This window comes from Phocoena sinus, chromosome 11, assembly GCF_008692025.1.
Source record: "Phocoena sinus isolate mPhoSin1 chromosome 11, mPhoSin1.pri, whole genome shotgun sequence".
Lineage (NCBI taxonomy): Eukaryota > Metazoa > Chordata > Mammalia > Artiodactyla > Phocoenidae > Phocoena > Phocoena sinus.
In genome coordinates, this window is record NC_045773.1 from 55,818,733 (window position 1) to 55,836,361 (window position 17,629).

The following is a 17,629-nucleotide window of genomic DNA, read 5'->3' on the forward strand; positions in this document are numbered from 1 at the left end:
GGAGAGGGAGTGTGGCACAATGACTTCTCTGGGTTTAACTGGCTTTGAAACCTCTTTGTATGGCTGCCAAAGTTCCACCTAGCAAACAAGCATGTACCTGCTTTTCAAGACCAACGAAAATGTAGGAAAAGTAAAGTGCTTTTGAAAGTGAAGACCTTCTCCCTGCAGGCGACATTCTCCCTACTGTGGTCTAACTCCAATGGCAATTAATTCAGCTGGAAGCCCTAGGCTGCTGCTTTTCTTCCTTCTCCCCCTTTGGCACCCCTAGGACCCCAATAAATATGGAATAGATAAGTCTGGATTGAAGCGTATTGATGCTGGTATTTCCTCCCACAACTGCTGATGCTTTATTTTAAAAAATTAAATATATGACAAAGCCAGAGAAAATTTAATTCGAGGGAATAGAAACCTGAAGACAATTGAAAATCCCTAGTATGTAAATCAATACCAAAAACCCACTAATGTTTCTCATATATGTATACATGTCCATTTTTTTTTCCTCAAAGGAATACAATTATATGTGGTGAAATTAAATATAGGTAAAAGAACTAAAAGCAGGACAGGCCTTCACATACCCATGTTTTCCTCTGATAAGGCATCATCTGAACAAACATTTTCAAAGGATGATTTTAAAATAGCTTTCCTAGAAAAAGAATTTGACAGATTTATTTTCAAAAGATCAGGCATGTATATTTAAATAACTGTTCATGCATATTCATTGGTAACTGTAAATTATGAGTATATATTTCCTACCTTGGGGTACTTTTTCTTTGTTGTTGTACACAGTAAGTAAGGCAGTGAAAAACAAAATAATACTGATCTGAGCTCTCACTAGGTGAAAACCACTAGTAATCTACCCAGCACCTTACAAAGCCTTTTTCGTGTAATCCTCCCTCCAAAAACCTACCAATTGTTACTCAGAGGAACTAAGAAATTTGACAACATAGGAAAATGGTTGAACGTGACAGTACTAAATTCTGTCAGACTGCAAAATCCATGCTTTTCCCACTACACCATGTTGCTGATTTAGAGTCAGAAAACATCTGTTCAAACACATTTTCTCTAACCAGAAGATCTTGAGAAAGTCACTTAAATTCTTTAAGGCACAAATTCTTCATCTTTTAGGTGGAGATAATTATGATATACCCCTATCTATTTGATGGGGTTACTGTGAAGTGTCAAGATTAGGAAGTGAAAGTCCTTTTTAAAAATTTAATTATTCATCTTCTAATAAAGGACAAAGAAGAAGAGAAGGACTGTCATATTAGGCCAGTCTTTGTCTTTGAGTAGGACTCCTTTTCACATAACACTGATTACTATTCATTAAAAAAATAAATAACCTGTATGGCTGGTTCGGTGATAAACACTAAAACTTGTCATCAGTGACTCATTATAAAGGCTTATTTCTGGTTTGCATTACCTATTTTTAAACTAAAAACCTGCTTCTTATCTGGTTGCTCACATGATATTAATCTTTGAAACTTATAGTTCAACACATCTGTACCAACATAAAACTTTCTCCATAATTCTAAACCTACTACTTATCATTTTATTAATTCTTTTAGAAAATTTAAAACGTATTTCCCTAGAGAAACAAAATTAAGAACGAGGGGGAAATGTCATATAAAAATTAAACCCAAACAACCCCATCCAAAAATGGGCAGAAGACCTAAACAGACATTTCTCCAAAGAAGATATAAAGAATGCCAACAAACACATGAAAGAATGCTCAACATCATTAATCATTAGAGAAATGCAAATCAAAACTACAATGAGATATCATCTCACACCAGTCAGAATGGCCATCATCAAAAAATCTAGAAACAATAAATGCTGGAGAGGGTGTGGAGAAAAGGGGACACTCTTGCACTGCTGGTGGGAATGTGAATTGGTACAGCCACTATGGAGAACAGTATGGAGGTTCCTTAAAAAACTACAAATAGAATTACCATATGACCCAGCAATCCCACTACTGGGCATATACCCTGAGAAAACCAAAATTCAAAAAGAGTCATGTACCAAAATGTTCATTGCAGCTCTATTTACAATAGCCCGGAGATGGAAACAACCTAAGCGCCCATCATCGGACGAATGGATAAAGAAGATGTGGCACATATACACAATGGAATATTACTCAGCCTTAAAAAGAAATGAAATTGAGTTATTTGTAATGAGATGGATAGACCTAGAGTCTGTCATACAGGGTGAAGTAAGTCAGAAAGAAAAAGACAAATACCGTATGCTAACACATATATATGGAATTTAAGGAAAAAAAATGTCATGAAGAACCTAGGGATAAGACAGGAATAGAGGCGCAGACCTACTGGAGAACGTGCTTGAGGATATGGGGAGGGGGAAGGGTGAGTTTTGACAGGGTGAGAGAGAGTCATGGACATATACACACTAACAAACGTAGTAAGGTAGATAGCTAGGGGGAAGCAGCCGCAAGGCACAGGGATATTAGCTCAGGGCTTTGGGACAGCCTGGAGGGGTGGGATGGGGAGAGTGGGAGGGAGGGAGACGCAAGAGGGAAGACACATGGGAGCATATGTATATGTATAGCTGATTCACTTTGTTATAAAGCAGAAGCTAACACACCATTGTAAAGCAATTATACCCCAAAAAAGATGTTAAAAAAAAAATTAACCCCAATATATATATATATATTTCAATTTTATCATAATAGTTTTTAATTTAAAAAAGCATACCTTTTCCTAAATTTGGGCTTTTTCTTTTGAGTATTATTTTTGGAAACTTGCATCTGTAAAGTAACAACACAAAAAGATCAGTTAGTTCATATGGGATACGATGAGTTCAGTATAATAATGGATCCTATATGGTCTGAGTAAGTTAGCCCAGAATAAAAACTCTGGTCCCCAGCCCTAAACAACATATGTAATTCTAAGTCAGCCACTTCATCATCACTGCAATTCCACTGACCTGCTCAACTTCTAGGAATGGTCGACTCATCCAGTACAAATGCCTACCCCCTATATCCACTCTCCCTTCCTCACCTTCCACAAATACACAAAAATACTAAGTAAAACTACTTTTAAATTTTAATTCATATATGATCTTTAAAGAAAGAAAAATTCAGATGCCAGAAACATGTGGAATGCAAAGCTATACAGGTGGGAACTGACATGGTGAAGACCCACAGAGAATTTATACCAGAAAAGGGCCAAAAGGGCTTGGGACTGGGGTTTTAATGTCTAAGCAAGGACAAGATGAAGGATGTGGAGGAACTGGAACCCTCGTACATTGCTGGTGGGAATGTGAAATGGTGGAGCCATTTTGGAATACTGTTTGACAGTTCCTCAATGTGTTAAATGTAGAGTTACCCCATGATGCAGCAATTCCACTTCTAGGTATATGTCCAAGAGAAATGAAAACATACGTCCATGTAAAAAATTATATTTGGTCATAATTATGAAACTATGAATGTGCATAACAGCATTATTCATAATAGCCAAAAAAGTAGAAACAACCCAAATATCCATTAATGGATAGATATGTGATATATCCATGTAATGAAATATTACTCAGCCTTTAAAAATAGTGAAGTACTGACACATACTACAACGTGGATGAATCTTGAAATCATTACGGTAAGTGAAAAGTTGAAAAAAAGTCAGACACAAAACGCCACGTTGTATGATTTCATTTATCTGAAATGTCCAGAAAAGGCAAATCCATAGAGACAGAAGTAGATTAGTGATTGCCAGGGACTGAGGGGGGTGTAGAAATGGGCAGCGATTCCTAATGAATATCAGGTTCCCTTTTGGTGGTATGAAAAAGTGTTCTGAAATTAGATAGTGGTATTGGTTGACAACTGTGAATATACTAAGAAACACTGGATTTTACAATTTAAAGGACTGAATAAGTTATATCTCAATGAAGGTAAAAAATTTTTTTAATGCAGTGACATGGAAAAATTGAAAGTAAGTAGATACAATATATCAATGATTATTAACAAAGGGAATACTGCTACAGTATTACTCGTAGAAAAAAGCAGATATTAAGGCAAAAAGCATAATCAGAGATAAAAAGGTTATTACTTAATGCTAAAAGAAACAATCTACCCCCAAAATATAATAGTCCTGAACCTGTATATACCAAAATCTTAGCCTTAAAATATACAGAGAAACAGAATTACAAGTAGAAACTGATGAATTTACAGTTAAAAGGGGATATTTTAATTTACTTCTCATAAAAAAATTATATCCTAATAATCACTCAGGGGAAGTTTGTATGAAACATTCAGGGAATTCATATTATTATGATGCTAAAGAGTAAGTGATCTTCTTTTTGTGATCTTCAACCTCAAGGTAATATTCAAATAGTTTTTCCAGGACTGTTATATATCTATATGTTAAAAAATATGTATAGAAATACTGTTGTCTAAATCATTGAACTACATCTCCAAAAACAATGTAATGCTATTACTTCTATCTTGTTATTAAGGATCAGCTTATATTACATGCATATTTGAGTATGAATTGAAAGGCTGGTCACAAGTGGAAATGAAATTCAGGTAACAAAGTGAAAACTGCTTTATAGGTACTAATAGAAAGAAATACTGCTAGACGACTACCATAAATTACAGTGAGTTGTGCTGGTCATAATAAATTCCTTTTCTCCTTTGTTAAATACTCCATAGCAGCCAAAATGGACTAGTCAGTATTTGCCAAACGCCCTGTGCTTTCCTGCTCCAGCCTTTGACAACGTATGATGGATGGAGAAGGGCACTGCATCTGGAAGGAGAGGGTCTGGATCTGGACACTGACTCTGGCACCTACAAGCGGGATCACCTTTGGTAAGTCACTGACTACTCTAACATCCAGCAAGAGCCTGGCGTAAGGTAGACACTTAATAAATATTTTCTGACTAAATGACCATTCTGCATTTCAGGGTCTTCTTTTGTTAAATAATGCTAAAAAAATAACTACTTCAAGGCATTTGAGGGAAGATTAATTACACAACATGCCAGGAAGTATCCAACAGTGTTTGGCAATTAGTTGATGTTCAGTCACTGTTTCATTGTTATACTAGTCCACCAGGTCAGTGTCAGAACTCTACCCTTTTTCCTTAGACCATACGACAGAGGGAACTTGGCACTTTGATATGGCTGGACTTTGGTAGTGTATTAGTTTCCCAAATCTGCCATAACAAATTACCACAGATTTGGTAAAGCATCAGAGAATTATTGTCTTACAGTTCTGAAGGATAGATGTCTGTCTCATAAGAACACTTATCGTTCCATTGAGGGCCCATATTATCCAGGATGAGCTCATCTCAAAATCCTCACCCAAAGGATTTGCAAAGATCCTTATTTCAAATAAGGTCACATTCTGAGGTTCCTGGTGGATGTATCTTTCAGAGGCTACTATCCAACCCAGTACAAGTAGACACTAAAGATTACTTTATCTAATCTATCTCTTCCCCTTCTCTTCTTGTGTTGCACAGCTGATTCTCCTATGTTGTCCAGTCCAATGCTATTCCGAACAAGAGCCACAACATGACAGAATCAGCAACATCTGAGAGCTTGTTAGAAATGCAAATACTCATGGCCATCCCATGTGTACCAAATCAGAAACTCTGCGGGTGGGGCCTGGAATCTGTACTTAAATAAGCTCTTCAGGTGACTACAGTTTTCCAGGCACTGATCTAGCCCACACCCATCCACACAAATATATTGCTATACAAGCATCACTGATTTTAAAGAAAACAAAGCAAGTATTAATTATTTTCTTGGACATAAAAACAAAGAGGTGTATGTATAGACAGCATATGCCATTTACTGAAAAAAAATAATTAGCATTGTGGACTAGAATGGCAAATGAGAGAACTGCCTTTTACTGCAAAGGACAGAAAATCTATAAGAATTGTGTTTATATCAGATTAATATAATCTGCATAAACTGACTTGATATTGCCCATTTCCTTAAGCCACTATTCATCTAAATTAAAAACCTTTTTTTGGCTCACACCAAGGAGTACTTCCCAGAACTTCTGCTGCCAGTGTCCTTGTCCCCACAGTGAGCCACAGCCACCCCCTGCCTCTGCAGGAGACCCTCCAACACTAGCAGAGACCCCTGATGTTGGGGAGCAGTTGAGGACCCAGACCAGTCACTGAAGGTGACCACACGAAGACAAGTTCTGGAGACTAGGAAGTCCAAGATTAAAGTGCCAACCAGAGCTTTGGGGGAGGATGGCGGACATCACCTTCCTCCCCACAGATACACCAGAAATACATCTACACGTGGAACAACTCCTACAGAACACCTACTGAACGCTGGAGAAAACCTCAGACCTCCCAAAAGGCAAGAAAGTCCCCACGTACCTGGGTAGGGCAAAAGAAAAAAGAATAAACAGAGACAAAAGAATAGGGACGGGACTTGCACCAGTGGAAGGGAGCTGCGAAGGAGGAAAAGTTTCCACACACTAGGAAGCCCCTTCGCAGGCGGAGACTGCGGGTGGCGGAGGGGAAAAGCATCAGAGCCGCGAAGAAGAGCACAGCAACAGGGGTGCGGAGGGCAAAGCAGAGAGATTCCCGCACAGAGGATCAGTGCCGACCGGCACTCACCAGCCGGAGAGGCTTGTCTGCTCACCCGCTGGGGTGGACGGGGCTGGAAGCTGAGGCTCGGGCTTTGGTCGGAGTGCAGGGAGAGGACTGGGGTTGGCAGCGTGAACACAGCCTGCAGGGGGTTAGTGTACCACGGCTAGCCGGGAGGGAGTCCGGGGGAAAAAGTCTGTACCTGCCGAAGAAGCAAGACTTTTTCTTCCCTCTTTTGTTTCCGGGTGCGCGAGGAGAGGGGATTAAGAGCGCTGCTTAAAGGAGCTGCAGAGACGGGCGCAAGCCGCGGCTAACAGCGCGGACCCGAGAGACGGGCATGAGACACCAAGGCTGCTGCTGCCGCCACCAAGAAGCCTGTGTGCGAGCACAGGTCACTATCCACACCTCCCTTCCGGGGAGCCTGTGCAGCCCGCCACTGCCAGGGTCCCAGGATCCAGGGAAAACTTCCCCGGGAGAACGCACGGCGTGCCTCAGGCTGGTGCAACGTCCCACTGGCCTCTGCTGCCGCACACTCGCCCCGCATCCACACCCCTCCATCCCCATGGCCTGAGTGAGCCAGAGTCCCCGAAGCAGCTGCTCCTTTAACCACGTCCTGCCTGAGTGAAGAACAGACGCCCTCCGGCGACCTACAAACAGAGGCGTAGCCAAATCCAAAGCTGAGCCCCGGGAGCTGTGCGAACAAAGAAGAGAAAGGGAAATTTCTCCCAGCAGCCTCAGAAGCAGCGGATTGAAGCTCCACAATCAACTTGATGTACCCTGCAGCTGTGGAATACATGAATAGACAACAAATCATCCCAAATTGAGGAGGTGGGCTTTGAGAGGAAGATTTATTATTTTTTCCCGTTTTCCTCTTTTTATGAGTGTGTATGTGTATGCTTCTGTGTGAGATTTTGTCCCTAGGGCTTTGCTTTCACCATTTGTCCTATGGTTCTATCTGTCCGTTTTTTTTTGTTGTTGTTGTTTGTTTGTTTTGCTTTACGCGGGCCTCTCATTGTCGTGGCCTCTCCCCTTGCGGAGCACAGGCTCCGGACGCGCAGGCTCAGTGGCCATGGCTCATGGGCCCAGCCACTCCGTGGCATGTGGGATCTTCTGGGACCGGGGCATGAGCCTGTGTCCCCTGCATCAGCAGGCAGACTCTCAACCACTGCGCCACCAGGGAAGCACCCGGTTTTTTTTCCTTTAAAAATTTTTTTTTTCTTAATAATTATTTTTATTTTAATAACTATTTTATCTTTATTTTATCTTCTTTCTTTCCTTCTTTCTTTCTTTCTTTCTTTTTTCTTTCTTTCTTTCTACTTTTTCTCCCTTTTATTCTGAGCCATCTGGATGAAAGGCTCTTGGTGCTGCAGCCAAGAGTCAGTGCTGTGCCTCTGAGGTGGGAGAGCCAATTTCAGGACACTGGTCCACAAGAGACCGCCCAGCTACACATAATATCAAATGGCGAAAATCTCCCAGAGATCTCCATCTCAACACCAAGACCCAGCTTCACTCAACGACCAACAAGCTACAGTGCTGGACACCCTATGCCAAACAACTAGCAAGACAGGAACACAACCCCACCTAGTAGCAGAGATGCTGTCTAAAATCAAAATAAGTCCACAGACACCCCAAAACACACCACCAGACGTGGACCTTCCCACCAGAAAGACAAGATCCAGCCTCTTCCACCAGAACACAGGCACTACTCCCCTCCACCAGGGACAGGCACCAAAAACAACAGGAACCATGAACCTGCAGCCTGCAAAAGGAGACCCCAAACACAGTAAGATAAGCAAAATGAAAAGACAGAAAAACACACAGCAGATGAAGGAGCAAGATAAAAACCCACCAGACCTAACAAATGAAGAGGAAATAGGCAGCCTACCTGAAAAACAATTCAGAATAATGATAGTAAAGATGATCCAAAATCTTGGAAATACAATAGACAAAATGCAAGAAACATTTAACAACGACCTAGAAGAACTAAAGATGAAACAAGCAATGATGAACAACACAATAAGTGAAATTAAAAATACTCTAGATGGGATCAATAGCAGAATAACTGAGGCAGAAGAACGGATAAGTGACCTGGAAGATAAAATAGTGGAAATAACTACTGCAGAGCAGAATAAAGAAAAAAGAATGAAAAGAACTGAGGACAGTCTCAGAGACCTCTGGGACAACATTAAACGCACCAACATTCGAATTATAGGGGTTCCAGAAGAAGAAGAGAAAAAGAAAGGGACTGAGAAAATACTTGAAGAGATTATAGTTGAAAACTTCCCTAATGGGAAAGGAAAGAGTTAGTCAAGTCCAGGAAGCACAGAGAGTCCCATACAGGATAAATCCAAGGAGAAACACGCCAAGACACATATTAATCAAACTGTCAAAAATTAAATACAAAGAAAACATATTAAAAGCAGCAAGGGGGGATTCCCCAGTGGCGCAGTGGTTGGGATTCTGCCTGCCGATGCAGGGGACGTGGGTTCGTGCCCCAGTCCGGGAGGATCCCACATGCCATGGAGCGGCTGGGCCTGTGGGCCATGGCTGCTGGGCCTGCGTGTCTGGAGCCTGTGCTCCATGGCAGGAGAGGCCACAGCGGTGGGAGGCCCGCATACCTCCAAAAAAAAAAAAAAATCACCAAGGGAAAAGTAACACACAAAGGAATCCCCATAAGGTTAACAGCTGATCTTTCAGCAGAAACTCTGCAATCCAGAAGGGACTGGCAGGACATATTTAAAGTGATGAAGGAGAAAAACCTACAACCAAGATTACTCTACCCAACAAGGATCTCATTCAGAGTTGATGGAGAAATTAAAACCTTTATAGGCAAGCAAAAGCTGAGAGAGTTCAGCACCACCAAACCACCTTTACAACAACTGCTAAAGGATCTTCTCTAGGCAAGAAACACAAGAAAAGGAAAAGACCTTCAATAACAAACCCAAAACAATTAAGAAAATGGGAATAGGACCATACATATCAATAATTACCTTAAATGTCAATGGATTAAATGCTCCCACCAAAAGACACAGACTGGCTGAATGGATACAAAAACAAGACCCCTATATATGCTGTCTACAAGAGACCCACTTCAGACCTAGAGACACATACAGACTGAAACTAAGGGGATGGAAAAAGATATTCCATGCAAATGGAAACCAAAAGAAAGCTGGAGGAGCAATTCTCATATCAGACAAAATAGACTTTAAAATAAAGACTATTAAAGAGACAAAGAAGGACACTACATAATGATCAAGGGATCGATCCAAGAAGAAGATATAACAATTGTAAATATTTATGCACCCAACACAGGAGCACCTCAATACATAAGGCAAATACTAACAGCCATAAAAGGGGAAATCGACAGTAACACATTCATGGTAGGGGGCTTTAACACCCCACTTTCACCAATGGACAGATCATCCAAAATGAAAATAAATAAGGGAACACAAGCTTTAAATGATACATTAAACAAGATGAACTTAATTGATATATATAGGACATTCCAACCAAAAACAACAGAATACACATTTTTCTCAAGTGCTCATGGAACATTCTCCAGGATAGATCATATCTTGGGTCACAGATCAAGCCTTGGTAAATTTAAGAAAATTGAAATTGTATCAAGTATCTTTTCCGACCACAACACTATGAGACTATATATCAAATACAGGAAAAGATCTGTAAAAAATACAAACACATGGAGGCTAAACAATACACTACTTAATAATGAAGTGATCACTGAAGAAATCAAAGAGGAAATAAAAAAATACCTAGAAACAAATGACAATGGAGACACGATGACCCAAAACCTATGGGATGCAGCAAAAGCAGTTCTAAGAGGGAAGTTTATAGCAATACAATCCTACCTTAAGAAACAGGAAACATCTCAAATTAACAACCTAACCTTGCACCTAAAGCAATTAGAGAAAGAAGAACAAAAAAACCCCAAAGTTAGCAGAAGGAAAGAAATCATAAAGTTCAGATCAGAAATAAATGAAAAAGAAATGAAGGAATCAATAGCAAAGATCAATAAAACTAAAAGCTGGTTCTTTGAGAAGATAAAGAAAATTGATAAACCATTAGCCAGACTCATCAAGAAAAAAAGGGAGAAGACTCAAATCAATAGAATTAGAAATGAAAAAGGAGAAGTAACAACTGACACTGCAGAAATACAAAAGATCATGAGAGATTACTACAAGCAACTCTATGCCAATAAAATGGACAACCTGGAAGAAATGGACAAATTCTTAGAAATGCACAACCTGCCAAGACTGAATCAAGAAGAAATAGAAAATATGAACAGACCAATCACAAGCACTGATATTGAAACTGTGATTAAAAATCTTCCAACAAACAAAAGCCCAGGATCAGATGGCTTCACAGGCGAATTCTATCAAACATTTAGAGAAGAGCTAACACCTATCCTTCTCAAACTCTTCCAAAATATAGCAGAGGGAGGAACACTCCCAAACTCATTCTACAAGGCCACCATCCCTCTGACCAAAACCAGACAAGGATGTCACAAAGAAAGAAAACTACAGGTCAATATCACTGATGAACATAGATGCAAAAATTCTCAACAAAATCCTAGCAAACAGAATCCAACAGCACATTAAAAGGATCATACACCATGATCAAGTGGGGTTTATTCCAGGAATGCAAGGATTCTTTAATATATGCAAATCTATCAACGTGATACACCATATTAACAAATTGAAGGAGAAAAACCATATGATCATCTCAATAGATGCAGAAAAAGCTTTCGACAAAATTCAACACCCATTTATGATAAAAACCCTGCAGAAAGTAGGCATAGAGGTAACTTTCCTCAGCATAATAAAGGCCATATATGACAAACCCACAGCCAACATCATCCTCAATGGTGAAAAACTGAAAGCATTTCCACTAAGATCAGGAACAAGACAAGGTTGCCCACTCTCACAACTCTTATTCAACATAGTTTTGGAAGTTTTAGCCACAGCAATCAGAGAAGAAAAGGAAATAAAAGGAATCCAAATCGGAAAAGAAGAAGTAAAACAGTCATTGTTTGCAGATGACATGATACTATACATAGAGAATCCTAAAGATGCTACCAGAAAACTACTAATCAATGAATTTGGTAAGGTAGCAGGATAAAAAAGTAATGCACAGAAATCTCTGGCATTCCTATACAGTAATGAAGAAAAATTTGAAAGTGAAATCAAGAAAACACTCCCATTTACCACTGCAACAAAAAGAATAAAATATCTAGGAATAAACCTACGTAAGGAGACAAAAGACCTCTATGCAGAAAATTATAAGACACTGATAAAAGAAAGATGATACAAATAGAAGGAGAGATATACCATGTGCTTAGATTGGAAGAATCAACATTGTGAAAATGACTCTACTACCCAAAGCAATCTACAGATTCAGTGCAATCCCTATCAAACTACCACTGGCATTTTTCACAGAACTAGAACAAAAAAATTCACAATTTGTATGGAAACACAAATGACCCCGAACAGCCAAAGCAATCTTGAGAGTGAAAAACGGACCTGGAGGAATCAGGCTCCCTGACTTCAGACTATACTACAAAGCTACAGTAATCTAGACAGTTTGGTACTGGCACAAAAACAGAAATAGATCAATGGAACAGGATAGAAAGCCCAGAGGTAAACCCACGCACATATGGTCACCTTATCTTTGATAAAGGAGGCAGGAATGTACCATGGAGAAAGGAGAGCCTCTTCAATAAGTGGTGCTGGGAAAACTGGACAGGTACATGTAAAAATATGAGATTAATCACTCCCTAACACCATACACAAAAATAAGCTCCAAATGGATTAAATACCTAAATGTAAGGCCAGAAACTGTCAAACTCTTAGAGGAAAACATAGGCAGAAGACTCTATGACATAAATCACAGCAAGATCCTTTTTGACCCACCTCCTAGAGAAATGGAAATAAAGACAAAAATAAACAAATGGAACCTAATGAAACTTCAAAGCTTTTGCACAGCAAAGGAAACCAGAAACAAGACCAAAAGACAACCCTCAGAATGGGAGAAAATATTTGCAAATGAAGCAACTGAGAAACGATTAATCTCCAAAATTTACAAGCAGCTCTTGCAGCTCAATAACAAAAAAACAAACAACCCAATCCAAAAATGGGCAGATGACCTAGACATTTCTCCAAAGAAGATATACAGACTGCCAAAAAACACATGAAAGAATGCTCAACATCATTAATCATTAGAGAAATGCAAATCAAAAGTTCAATGAGATATCATCTCACACCAGTCAGAATGGCCATCATCAAAAAATCTAGAAACAATAAATGCTGGAGAGGGTGTGGAGAAAAGGGAGCACTCTTGCACTGCTGGTGGGAATGTGAATTGGTACAGCCACTACGGAGAACAGTATGGAGGTTCCTTTAAAAACTACAAATAGAACTACCATATGACCCAGCAATCCCACTACTGGGCATATACCCTGAGGAAACCATAATTCAGAAAGAGTCATGTACCAAAATGTTCATTGCAGCTCTATTTACAATAGCCTGGAGATGGAAACAACCTAAGTGCCCATCATCGGATGAATGGATAAAGAAGATGTGGCACATATATACAATGGAATATTACTCAGCCATAAAAATAAAGGAAATTGAGCTATTTGTAATGAGGTGGATGGACCTAGAGTCTGTCATACAGAGTGAAGTAAGTCAGAAAGAGAAAGACAAATACGTATGCTAACACATATATATGGAATTTAAGAATAAAAAAATGTTATGAAGAACCTAGGGGTAAGACAGGAATAAAGACACAGACCTACTAGAGAATGGACTTGAGGATATGGGGAGGGGGAAGGGTAAGCTGTGACAAAGCGAGAGAGTGGCATGGACATATATACACTACCTAACGTAAAATAGATAGCTAGTGGGAAGCAGCTGCATAGCACAGAGAGATCAGCTTGGTGCTTTGTGACCACCTAAAGGGGTGGGATAGGGAGGGTGGGAGGGAGGGAGACGCAAGAGGGAAGAGATATGGGGACATATGTATATGTATAACTGGTTCACTTTGTTATAAAGCAGAAACTAACACACCATTGTAAAGCAATTATACTCCAATAAAGATGTAAAACAAAAAACACACACACAAACAATAACAACAACAAAGAAAACCTTTGTTTTGTTTTTTTTTTTTTTTTTTTTTTTTTGGCCGTGTGGCATGCAGGATCTTAGTTCCCCAACCAGGGATCGAACCCAAGCCCCCTGCAGTGGAGGCATGGAGTCTTAACCACTGGACCTCCAGGGAAGTCCCAAAATTAAAAATCTCTTTAAGCAAGAAGAACAAGTTTGTTAGCTGTGCTAAATCTGAGGCTGTAAAATTTTGATCAGCAATTTATGCTCATAGAAGACATAAATATGTTTTGTAACCTTTTGAGAATAATTGTCAGTCAGTAATCAGTAAAGAGCTGCCTACTTTGACAAAAGAATGAATCTGTATCTTGAATAATGTACATAAACTCCTTGTCAAAAGTCATCATATAGAAGGAAAAGCCAATATTCTCATTCCCCTTTGGTAAATCTGCTGGGAAATATATGCTTGGAAAAGGATGAAAACTGGTTTCATGCAACATTGTAAAAGATGGTTATTACTTAATCTGAGTATCTGGAGAGTACCAATAATAAAGTTAAGTCTTCGGGTTCAGATAATATTTGTTTTTAACACTTCTTTGAAAAGGAAGGAAGGTTGAAATGATCATTTTCTAGCCCTATTTAAACATGATTTCAACAGATCATCTACAAATCCAGTGTTTCTTACATAGATATCTGCTAATGACCAATGTTTCACTCTCGTCAATCTTCAGTAGAGGGGTATTCCTGTGAGATTTGGACAATATCAGAGACCAGTCCCTGGCAACATGACTTATAAACATCTAGTTGTCCCTTGCACTCTCTTCAGCCATGTATAAGTTCACACTAAAGCACTGTGGATTTCTCTGCTTTGAGGAGCTTACTAGAAAAAATACTGGAGTGTGTGGTCAAGCAGTGAGCTGAGACACAGGAGAATATTTTGCCCTAAAATAGAAATTGACCACTAGACCACCTTAAACAGAAGGCATGAAAAGGCCTTCCATTAACAGCTCCCAATCTTGGCTGAGGACAGAAGTAACAGGACACCTCAAGGAACTATATGACTATGTACTTCACTGATAAATTTTGAAGTCTTGCACTTGATTTTTTTTTTTAAACAGTCTTTGACCATCTAGCTATACCAGTGATAGAACACAGAAATTCAGGAAGTTTATTATTTTTTAAATAGCACAGATTGTACTCATATTTATATAGAGCTTCAGAATACTAAGGACTAATAGGAACAGAGTGTCCAGAGAGGAAAGAGTTCCATGGAAATCAGAAAAAAGCAGAACTTATATCAGTGGTTTATCTGATTGAATGAAGCTGGTAAGTTAGATTATTTGACTTGCAATTGGACACTGTCTAAAAATCCAAGTCTGTTGAAAACAATTCTTATTTGTGTATAGTTTTTCCTAAGTCACTGGATATTTTAGCAAGAGGAATGTTGGGAAAAGGTAAGATTTCTCAGGAAGACTTTCTAGAATCTACGTATTTCAATTAAATCCTAAAAAGCTGATGTACAGAGAACATTCAATGATTATAGTACCCATATTACACTATTCTTTCTGGACTAAAGAACAAATTTTGAGACCTTCATTATCTATTTTACCACTTTTCTCTCCATCAACTTGAGTAGTAAGGATAATTGGCCTGATTCTTTAACCCATCACTGTCAAATTCTGAACATTAATCCTCAGCAACATGCAAAAGAAGATGATCTCCCCTACACAGGAATAGACAGACTCTGCAAAACAGCACAATTTTTTTAAAAAAAAGACTATTCTTTAAAATATTTTATCTGGATCCAAGTCTTTACATCAGCTGAGGATCCCAGAGGTTGAAATGAAAGACATTCTTGAGCCTAGATTCATGGAAGGATATGCAAGATACACCTCCCTTTGTTTGATCTGGGTGACTGTGTTCCCAGTATGTGGGGGAGTACAGATTTAAGATGTGTACCTAATATACATATTTCATAACAGAGCAAATTATTTTTGAAGCAAACTAAAGGTATTAGTACATAAAAAAAATCACCCCAAAGTCATTACAATTTTAAAGAATTTAAAAGTAATAATTTATGTGTCTTCAAAGAAAAGAAATAGGCTTGTGTTGTCTAATATAAATAAAAAGTTTGAAGAAGCTATTATGGGCAGAAGTCAAATGTTTATAAATTTAAAATTATAGATTCATTCTAATAAGTTATATGTAAATTCTACTAATTTTCACTAGCATACTTTTTCCAATGATAACAACTTCCCTCTGCAAACAGGAAAACGATAGCTATTTCTATTAGACATAGAAAGAACATTTTTAATATCTAGTGCAATAGCTACATTCAAATTCCTTTTGTATGTCATATCCACTTTTCTATGGATTAGTAAGATTGGTTTTGGTTTTAATGGAATGGGATGAGGAAGGTGACGGTGAATGAGAAATATCCCAAACTTTGGAAGAAACCCAGATTCATCGTGTGTGTAGCTTGATGTTGGAGTCATAATTTGTGTGTCTGGATGAGAGAAAGGACTATACTTGTAATGAATATAATCAACAAAACTGAAGAAAGCTGCATAATACAACCTTTAGTCCCAAATAACAAAGGACAACACCTGCTCTTCATGTGATTAGTAGGACTCAAGTTGAAAAGGTTTTTGTATCTTAACAAAAGAGCAATCACATTTTGTAGAATTCTTTTTATTGCCTTCTGGCTCAAAGTTAAAATATAGAATAGAAAACGTGGAGAGTTATGGTTGAAAAGTTTTGAATTTCTGGAACCTGTGACACTAGATTTTAAGTATTACTAAACTTGAATTCCAAGTGAATTAATACCTTGAGTGAATTTTCAAATGGGTATAATGTGCAGAGAAACAAAAATTAATACAATCTTCTATTATTATAAATGGTGACATTTAAAAAATGATATTTTATTTTTTAGTAATTAGGATGAAAACAATTCTTAAAAGTTAAGAGAGGATATTACTGATAAAGATGAATTTCTGTTTACCAAGTACCAGGTCTGCATAACTAAACTTTGAATTTACACTCGCCACAACTAGAGAAAGCCCACACACAGCAACAGAGACCCAATGCAACCAAAAATAAATAAATAAATAAATGATTTTTTTTTCATTAGAAAAAATAAAAAAGAGATCCTTTTCCAATTAGTAACAAATCATGTGGGAAGGCCTTAGTTAGAAATACGTAAAATTCTACATTGAAAAAAACTGAAGAAAAAATGATAAAGAGACATATTTCTACGTGTGTGCATTCACTTTATAAACATGTAATTTCTCTCCAAATGAATACATAGATTTTCTACAATACCAATCATCACCTCAACAGAATTTTTCTTGGGAGACTTAACTAAATATTTCTAAAGTTCATCTGTATGTTGTTAAAACTATTTAAATTGTGCCTTTATTGAGGTTTCCATGGGAAAGGAAATGTAGGGTAGGGTAAACAGTTTAGGACTGGCTACTTTGAATAATTTTGGAAGGCTTTGGTCTAGAGGGGTGGTCTCCATTGGCTGGAACCTGGGCCTGGGATAATTTAGGGCAGGGGCAATACTGGCTTGGTATTTGAGAATTTGATAAGAAGGTAGTTGGGTGATGTGGGTTTGGAATTAGTTGGTACATATGAAAGATGTACCCTGTGCCATCTAGAAGATCTGGCTAGTCTTGGGAGGGACAGTCTCTCCCCAAACAGAAAGGGTTTTTAAAATGTCAATTCATCATAATATACATACATACATACATACAATCTGAAAAACTAAACAGGCAAGAACTATGAAAACAATTTTTGAAAAAGTAGGGTAATGAAGGATCACCAATCCACACATTAAAGAAAAGATAGAGAAACAATAACAACAGCAATTTAGAATTCTTTTAAGACTAGATACGTGATATAGAAACAGATATTTTGACATGTTAAATGCCGTATGTTATATTATGAAGAAG

General features: G+C 38.4%; 1 protein-coding gene across 3 annotated transcripts in view; it reads right to left on the reverse strand.

The window, feature by feature from the left end:
- The window catches only part of ZCWPW2 (zinc finger CW-type and PWWP domain containing 2), a 151,907-nt gene that overhangs the window by 10,573 nt on the left and 123,705 nt on the right, over window positions 1–17,629 (reverse strand). For all 3 annotated transcript variants that reach the window (XM_032647904.1, XM_032647903.1, XM_032647905.1), the window contains exons 6-7: window positions 2,709–2,761; window positions 576–643 (exon numbers count right to left, since the gene is read on the reverse strand). In XM_032647904.1, coding sequence (XP_032503795.1) covers window positions 576–643; window positions 2,709–2,761 — 121 coding nt within the window. The remainder of the gene's footprint in view (window positions 1–575; window positions 644–2,708; window positions 2,762–17,629) is intronic.